Source organism: Artemia franciscana, chromosome 4, assembly GCF_032884065.1.
Source record: "Artemia franciscana chromosome 4, ASM3288406v1, whole genome shotgun sequence".
Taxonomy (NCBI): domain Eukaryota; kingdom Metazoa; phylum Arthropoda; class Branchiopoda; order Anostraca; family Artemiidae; genus Artemia; species Artemia franciscana.
This window is the reverse complement of record NC_088866.1, coordinates 25,834,911-25,844,771: the sequence shown is the minus strand read 5'-3', so window position 1 is coordinate 25,844,771 and position 9,861 is coordinate 25,834,911. Positions and strand designations below refer to the sequence as shown.

Here is a 9,861-nt window from a genome sequence, read left to right as displayed (position 1 = left end):
GACCAAAGTAGCTGCATTGATTGGGCTTGGTAAAATAATAGCTGAAATAGAAAAAAGAGATAGACTTAAACATATCTACCTACCTTGATCAGTTTATGATCAAATACTAGATAGCTAATAAAACGAGATCGTTGGTGAAAAAACTTACAGTGAATCTATGACTACGATCCAATGACTGAGACGTCTCTAATGTTGGAATTGGATAATGTTACCGGTGCGGAATAGCCTTAAAACCAGGGAATATGCTTCGTAGACGCCCTATATACCATCAATGGCTGTAGAAGATTTAAGATCCATGGAAGAGTCTTAATATTCTTTAAATGGGAGCTGATCCTTTTTGAGGAAGACTGGCTATTTGGATAAACGCCTAACACCATTGTAAAATATTATTACGTTTGTATCAAAGCCCTTTTGGAGGCCAAAGCGAGACTATTTTAAATATTCTAAAACCCCTTGGTGCAACAAAGGAGTTTGGGTGGTATGAAAACTCTCTCCAAACACAAAAACACTAAGAGTATTTAATCAAAGAAACTAGGTAAGATCTTGTTTAATACTTCTACATTCCATCCTTTATCCTCTTTAAACTAGAATGTCAGGTTTTCAAAAGAAACTCTTTTAGAATTCAGATAGCTGTATTTAGCAAACAAAAAATCTTCTGTTTTTCTAGTGCATTGATAAATTCTTCTCCCCCTTTCTTCTACCTACTCATTCTCTTTCTTTTACTTCTCTCCTCTCTCTGTTCTGTTATCTTCTTCCCTTCAAACTAATATTCATCATTTATTTGCAGAGCAATGAAGAAAATAAAGATTTTTATTCATGCAGTGACACTAATGATCAGTTTTCTGACGGTTTTTGCGAAACCAGAATGCATCTTTCAAAATGAGGATATTTTAATATGTGAAAATATAACAGATATTGCGTTTGTCACTACAACCTTGAACAACATTGAAAGACCAATTTTTAACTTTGTGCTGAAAGACTGTGAATTCGGAGAACCAATACAGATAGAAGCGGGTTTTTTTGGAGACCGTCCTCCGGAAGCTTTCACTGTTTCAAATTGTGCCAACTTAGTCAGTTTTACACCTCAGTTTTTCAGTGAAATAAAGAATGAAATAGAGTCCCTTACATTTTACATACTTCCTGATTTAAAATATTTCCATTTTCAATACCTGGAAGGTTTCAACCGGTTACAGAAACTTGAGTTTGGCTTCACTGGTATTCGGTCTTTTGTTGGACTACCTACCTTACCCGAACTGTATTTCATAAACATTAGGAATAACCATTTTCTTTACCGGATTCAGGCGCTGCCTCACCTACCTAAACTAGAGACTTTAATATTAGATACATCAAAAATTAAGAAAATTGGTAGGAGTTATTTTCATGACCTTCCTAAGCTAACGAATTTGTACTTGAGCTATAATTTCATTTCCCATATTGATAAAAAGACATTGGAGCTGAGGAGCGAAAGCATTAGAAAGCTAATTTTAAAAAACAACAGGATAGCCAGTGTGAATAAAGATGCCTTTATAGGTAAGTAAACTTATTGTTTGTTATTTATCCCGTCTTTAAAAACAACGAGAGTAATGTCTACCATTTCTCTTCCCCCCAAATTAAAAGAAACTCAGCAGTCATTTTGAATATTAGGACGATAAAATTCACTATCACAACTATGCTCAACAAATAGACTGCTGACACAAATAGTGCAAGCTATAATTATTATTCCAAAATAACAATTATTTGTCAAAATTGTAGTTAAGCATATGTAACGATTTCAGAATGATTAGAAAGAACTCTTTGGAAGTGCTTCAAAATCCTTAGCTTTTAATCCAAAAAATATTTAATAGAGGTGAATACGCCAATCTTATGGATGCAGTGAAAGAATGTAGCGCTTTCCTCCTGAATTTCCATTTGTTTTTGGTAAATTACCTGTGACTTTCTGTCTGATAAAGGTCAGATAGTTCAAAATCTTGAAACGAGCACTTATTATTTGTCTTCTTGGATATTATATTTGACTTGGCTGAGTGCACCGTTGATTTTTACGTGTTTTAGAAATTGTAAGCTGATTAAAGTGAAGATAAGGCATGCATATCTTATTTGAGGCTCTTGGGAAGATAACTTATCGTTAATGTAAAAAAAAAACATAATTTGAAATGAAAAACTAGACCTACGTTGCCCGAGCAACGTGAAGTCTTGCGGCAACCTTTGTCCGGCTTTGCCGACTAAAGTGTTGCAAGAGCAACACTTTGGTTTTGCTTCTTCGCTATTGATCAGTATTCACAGGATCAATGTGAAAAACAATTTTTTTTTTGTTTGAAAACAAAATCTCCTCAGCGTTGAAAAAACAAAAAAAAGTAGTATCAAAAGAAGGGACTAAATTGACTTTGCAGCCAGTTGAACTTTATCCTTTTCAATCGTAGACATCGTGACGGATGAAAACCCGGAACAATATCTCATGTAATATAGTTGGTATTATAAAGCTATCCCGTACTTTTCAGGATCAAAATACCATAGATGACATTCTATTAATTATTACGAAACTATCTCATTGTTTTACATTCTCGTTTGTGCTTGCTTCTTCACTATCGGTTAAATGACGAAGTTGTCAGCATATCGAAATTTTTAAAACGGTATGTTCAAACAAGAACGCAATCAGTTATCACATGGCCAAAGGCTATTCCTCAGCGTTGAAAAACAACAACTACAAACTAATATCGAAAGAAGGGACTAAATTGACTTTGCAGCCAGTTGATCTTTATCCTTTTCAATCGTATACATCGTGACGGATGAAAACTTAGAACAAAATCTTATACAATCTAGTTGGTATTATAAAGCTATCTGTAACTTTTCAGGATTAAAATACAATAGGTGACACTAATTATTGCGAAACTACCTCATTGTTTTACGTTATCGTTTGTACCCGTTGCGTAAACACTTAATTCTGTCAGATTTAAAGAGTTCGAATACAATGTGCACCAATTTGCACAAATTTCTATCCCAAAGTGAACAGATTCTTACTTACATGTCCCTCTCCCGTGATATACATCAGGTTCACCGGAACAAATAAATGGGTACACCAACTAGCAAAAGTTGCAAACCCCTTATCTCTGAAGATGATTGTAGCCCAACAGCCGACTATTACTTACAAGTCCCCTACATGTCTTACCACTGGAACCACATTGGTTTAACCATCAAATACACCGGAGACAAATAATAGGTTACACCAATTAGCAAATGTGGCTAAACATTCATTGCCAATGATGATTAGGAGCTAACAGCCGTTTCTCGCCCAAAGTGAACCGATTCTTACTTATAAGTCCCTCTCTCGTGATAGGCATCAAGTTCACCGGAAAACAAATAAATGGGTACACCAACTAGCATAGTTGCAAGCCCCTCATTGCTGAAGTTGACTGTAGCCTAACAGCAGATTATTACTTACAAGTCCCCTACATGTCTTACCACTGGAACCAAATTGGTTTTACCATCAAATACACTGGAAACAAATAATAGATACACCAACTAGCAAAAGTTGCTAACCCCTCATTGCCGAAGGTGATTATTACCTAACAGCTGACTGTTGCTTACAAGTCCTCTATATGTCTCACAATTTGTATCGGCCTAGATTTCGTTTCAGTGTGTACCTTACTACTTAAGTTGTCAACCCCTTGAAACTTTCAAACTGGTATACCTCATGAAGGAATTTTTGTACCAAAAAATGGATGTCATATACTTTGATCAGCTCATCAAGAGCTATCGATTGCCGTCGAAAAAAAAATCTATCTGTCCTAGTCCAAAAGTTGATTTTTTCGCCATAGGCCAACTTTCTAACGTCACCACTTAGAAAGAAGCAAAGGATAAGCTCCAATTTCTTTAGCAATGAGAGAACTTTTAAAGTTTACTAGGCACATCTGATACCATTTTTTTACCGCAATCCCAAGTCCAGAAAACCGAATGATAAACTCAGCTGAAATCACGAACAGAAATGGGTAGAGACAATAGATGGCAACAATGCCACATTTTTGCTTCTGTAAATTTTTCTATTTATCACTCAAAGAAGATATATTGGCTGTGGGGTCGGGTAACTACCGCATATATTTGACAAATAGATTTTAGGCCATCTTCAATTTGAAAGTGGTGCCTGCCTGCTTGCTTGCTAGAACGGAGCTTTCCACTCGAAAGCAGAAACATGGTTTGATGAAACGAAAGCTTGGCTGCACAACTTCAGATACTCCTCTCTGACATAGGCTATAGAACTCCACTTCACTTCGGACACCATAGGCTCTGGTTCTTGGACAAGCAAAAAGCAACCTTTTTGGCCCCAGGCAAGAGTTCCGCGGAGCTTTCCAAAATGTAATGTCATATCAAACAGTTCGTGGTAACGAACTGTAGTAAGGAGCGACCCGGCTCAATAGTAAACGAAACTCTAAAAAACGGAATTTCGATGCTAAAAGATATATCAAAAGAATCGGATTTTTATGCTGATTTCAAATATATAAGTTTCATCGAATTTAGTCTTTATCATCAAAAGTTACGATCCTGAGAAAATTTGCCTTATTTTGGAAAATAGGGGGTAAAACCCCCCTAAAAGTCATAGGAAAATTTCAAGGTCCAATCTACAAAAATGTGGAATTTTGTATTTTTTGCCATAAGACAAATCACGGGTGCGTGTTTATTTTTTTTTTGTTTTTTTTTTTTTCCCAGGGGTCATCGTATCGACCAAGTGTTCCTAGAGTGTTGCAATAGGGCTCATTCTAACGGAAATGAGAAGTTCTAGTGCCCTTTTTAAGTGACCAAAAAAATTAGAGGACACCTAGGCCCCCTCCCACGCTCATTTTTTCCCAAAGTCAATGGATCAAAATTTTGAGATAGCCATTTTGTTCCGCATAGTCGAAAACTCTAATAACTATGTCGTTGGGGATGACTTACCCCCCACAGTCCCTGGAGGAGGGGCTGCAAGTTACAAACTTTGACCAATGTTTACATACAGTAATGGTTACTGGGAAGTGTACTGACGTTATCAGGGGGATTTTTTTGGTTTGGGTGTGGGGTTCAGGGGAGGGGGCTATATGGGAGGATCTTTCCTTGGAGGAATATTTCATTGGGGAAGAGAAATTCAATGAAAAGGGCGCAGGATTTTCTAGCATTACTATTAAAAAAAAAACAATGAAAATATAAACATGAAAAAGTTTTTTTCAATTGAAAGTAAGGAGAAGCATTAAAACGAACAGAGATTATTACGCATATGAGGGGTTCTACAAATACTTTAGCATAAAGAGCGAGGTATTTAGGAGGAGATAAATACTTCGCTCTTTATTCTAAAAATTTTTAAGTAATTTCAACTATTTATTCTACGGCCTTTCTGATTCAGGGGTCATTCTTAAAGAATTGGGACAAAATAAGATTTAGTGTGAAGAGCGAGGTATTAACGAGGGGACCAACCCCCTCATATATATAATCAAAAATATATTAATATAAAAGTTTGTTACGTAAGTTAATTCTTAAGTTACGTATATTTTTACTAATAAAAACGTTCGTTAAAAATTAAAAGATCTAGTTGCCTTTCTAAGAAACCGAAAAATTGGAGGGCAACTAGGCCTCCTTCCCCACCCCTTATTTCTCAAAATCGTCTGGTCAAAACTAAGAGAAAGCCATTTAGCCAAAAATAGAATTAATATGCAAATTTCATTTTAATAATTTATGTACGGAGAGCCAAAATCAGACATGCATTAATTCAAAAACTTTCAGAAATTAAATAAAAAAAACAAGTTTTTTGAAATGAAAGTAAGGAGCAACATTAAAACTTAAAACGAACAGAAATTACTCCGTATATGAAAGGGGCTTTTCCTCCTCGACACCCCGCTCCTTGCGCTAAAGTTTGATTCTTTCTCGCAACTCTACTTTTTAAAACAATAAAAAAACTTTAGCGTAAAGAGCGGGGTGTCGAGGAGGAAAAGCCCCTCTCATATACGGAGTAATTTCTGTTCGTTTTAAGTTTTAATGTCGCTCCTTACTTTCATTTCAAAAAACTTGTTTTTTTTTATTTAATTCATCAATCCGGCCTGAGGTCCACACTTTCTGTAAAAACCGCATAGGTTAGACCCTTACCAGTTTCCAGGAATAAGCTGAGATCGGCAGCATAGGAAAAAAATGGGACAAAACCAAAGTGTTCCTCTCGCAACACAATAATAATCTATGGGGATATGTTAATGGTGCTAGGGGCTAGACATTGTTAACTTAAAATCTGGTCAAAGAAAAAAAAATATACTAAATGAAGAAATGACGGGGTTTTGCTTAGGTGCTAAGGGGTCTTAACCCATGTTTTGGAAAACTAAAGCACACTGTTCAAAATACGTTTAGTTTTTCAGTTTGAAAAGACTTGCTGTATTACCTAACAAAAAGTTTTACAAAGACAAAAAGACAATTTTACGCAAGAGATAAGATATTTATTTGAAAAAAATTCTATCACAATCCCAAAGGGTCGAATATACATTTCAGAGTCATAAAACTAAAAAAAGATCATAAAAAAGCACAACATCTAAAAAAATAGCGCTTTAATCATTTATCTTTTTGTGAAAGGTAGTGTTTTTTTTTTTTTGTTTTTTTTTTTATCAAGAATAGTCCTTAGAAGGTCTGTAGAGAGGGAAACCAAAGACCATAAGGAGATGCGATATAGGCTTTTTTCGTTCAGAGCAGCCATGGATTACCGTGTCTAAGGTTGGCACTGACGCATAAATTCATTTTGTGCACTTACGTTTTGGAAATTGAAGAAATAGATTGAAAAAAGGCAAAGTACAAAAAAAACTAAAATATTAAGATAAAAGTGATAATATTAAAATTGAGAGAAGGGAGCAAAATTACCCATTTATTATTGAAAAAACTCAGCGGATCGGGGAAAAAACAGGCAAAGAATAAAAACTAAAATAGTTTGGTATTTTCACAATTTTTTACATTTTACTGTACCACCGGTGCGGGTATTTTTATAATTTTGGTATGTTTGGTATTTTTTATGGTAAACATGATAATATCAAAATTGGGCGAAGAGAGCAAAATTTCACATTTGTGAATACTTGAGTCATTACCTTTATTAGTTGCTCCAGAATATTGCAAATATTATACTGCACTTTCCTTTTTAACGCATGATTACGAAATACACTTCTGTGTTGTTTTTTTTTACTGGATAGCTGCTTCGATATGCAGTTACCCTGGATTCACTTAACGCCTATCCTTTGGGATTGTTTGATACCTCTAATTGAACGCTTTTGGACTCACGGTGCATTTCTACTCCTGCTCCTGTAGAACAAACCTTTTACTCCTAAACTCAACCCCCTATACCCACCTTTAAGGCTGCCTAACCCAAATATTTAATCCTGATACATTTATTGACTCTGTGTCTGATTTCTATACTTAAGTTTAATTTTGTTTTTTTTTTTGAATTTTAAAGTAAAACAATAGCACTTGTTTTTATATCAGACTTGGATGGTGCTGAATTGGATTTGTCAAACAACGCAATGTATACAATAGAAGAAGATTTGTTTGAAAGTTTTCTAGATAAAGAAGGCAATTCACTTATATGGAGTACGACCGATGGAACAGCGTTGTCATGTGACTGCTCAATTGAATGGTTAGTAAAAAGCCCACCGAAGAGAAATAGAGTAAAAGGAGAACCAAAATGCGAAAGTGGCAAGTATTTCAGTGATTTGAAGCCAGAAGATTTTAATCATTGCTAAATTTGTTTTTCGTTACTTGAATAATAGAGCAGGAAAAGTATGCTGTGTTAAAGGATTTGAATGTAATCTGAATAAGACTATAAACACATATTTTGTTATTCCAGTGTAATGAAATAACTGTAAAGGAACATTGTTTTTACAGTACTATGTATAGAGGGTAAGGAAAATTATCATAAGTTTTATATACATTGTGAGTTCGAGATTTTAGCTTTGAATTAAATATTAAATCCTTAAATATTCCAGTTTATTTCAGAAATTTTCATGGAACGAAAGAGGTCCAAACCAGATAGAGATGAACCGACTTAGATTTTAGGTTTTGCACAATCCACTGAAAACATTTCACATTGAATTCCGCAAAATCAAAAACAACTAACAATAATCTTTTTATGTTAAATCCTAGTGTGTACATTAAAAAATTAATGTATTAAACTAAAACAACACATTTTTAACGAATATAAGTAGTGAAATTTGGAAAATCACAGTTGGGACTTGTTAATTGTAAATCAATCTCACTCGACCAATGCATACAACTTCGTTTGTGCTATTTTCGTCTTATTTGTCCGTATTAGTAAAAAAGAAAATCCAAATTCTCTTCTACAGAAAATAAAAAAGTACTTCTGCTGTTTCGTATTTAAGAATAACTTGAAAGATTAAAAACAATTATGATATAAAAAATTAAAACATTGACAAATTAGCACCGAGCAAGATGTGAATCTCTCGGAAAATAAAATAACTATTATTAGAGAACCAAACGAAAACAAAACTATATATATATATATATATATATATATATATATATATATATATATATATATATATATATATATATATATATATTTTCTTCTTTATTTTTTGCTTTTTCAGTTTTAATTTTTTAGTTTTTTTCCTTTTGTCCTTTTTAGTTTTTTTTTTAGTTTTTTTCCCTTTTTTAATAGAAGATAGTGTAACGGACAGACAGACAGTACGTTTATATATATGTATATATATATATATATATATATATATATATATATATATATATATATATATATATATATATATATATATATATATATACATATATATAAACGTACTGTCTGTCTGTCCGTTACACTATCTTGTATTAAAAAAGCGAAAAAAACTAAAAAAAACTAAAAAGGACAAAAGGAAAAAAACTAAAAAATTAAAACTAAAAAAGCAAAAAATAAAGAAGAAAATAACTAAAAAAATAAAAAAACTAAAAACAAAGAAAAACTAAAAACTCTCTACCTACCTATATAAATAAAAATGTACTGTCTGTCTGTCCGTTACACTATCTTCTATAAAAAAAAAGGAAAAAAAACAAAAAATAAATAAGAAAAAGAAAACTAAAAAAAAAGAACAAAAAAAACTGGAAAAAAACTAAAAAAGGATAAAAATTAAAAAACTAAAAAGATAAAAAAGAAAAAAACAAAAAAATAAAAAACAAAAAGAGAAAAAACTAAAAAAGAACAAATATTAAAAAAAAACTGAAAAAGAAAAAAACTGAAAAAAGAAAAAAAAGGGTTTCCACCACATGTGCTACAACTAAAAATAAGCGTAACAACAATCATGTTGCGAAATATTAACCCATCAAAGCTTTGCAACGGCACGCGACTTGCCATAAAAAAACAACGGAAAACATAATAGAGGCAACAATCTTGACAGGGTCCTCCGAAGGTGAGGCTGTTTTTATTCCTCGCATTCCCATGATTCCAGCAGAAAAAACAATCTATCTATCTATATAAATAAAAATCTACTGTCTGTCTGTCCGTTACACTATCTTCTTTGAAAAAGGGAAAAAAACAAAAATAAAGAAGAAAAAGGAAACTAAAAAAAGAAGAAAAACTGAAAAAAACTAAACGGACTTGCCGTAAAAAGAAGAACAATGGAAAACGTAATAGAGGCAACAATCTTGACAGGGTCTTCCAAGGGTGATGCTGTCCTTATTCCTCGCATTCCTATGATTGCAACGGATCTGCCTTTTCAATTTGAAAGATTGCGACTCCGAATTCGATTAGTATTTGCAATCACCATAAGCAAAGCTCAAGGGCAATCATTAAAAAAAATGCGATATATATCTTAATACAGGTCGTTTTTCCCATGGACAATTATATGTTGCATGCTCAAGAGTCGATAA

At 33.3% G+C, this 9,861-nt stretch overlaps 1 protein-coding gene across 1 annotated transcript; it reads left to right on the top strand.

Moving 5' to 3' along the window:
- Positions 1-767: 767 nt before the first annotated feature.
- Positions 768-7,967, top strand: LOC136026206 (oplophorus-luciferin 2-monooxygenase non-catalytic subunit-like). The gene is made up of 2 exons (XM_065702537.1): positions 768-1,530; positions 7,468-7,967. Exons 1-2 carry the CDS (start codon positions 792-794, stop codon positions 7,722-7,724), a joined length of 996 nt encoding a protein of 331 aa, XP_065558609.1. The 5' UTR covers positions 768-791; the 3' UTR covers positions 7,725-7,967.
- The last annotated feature ends 1,894 nt before the right edge of the window (positions 7,968-9,861 follow it).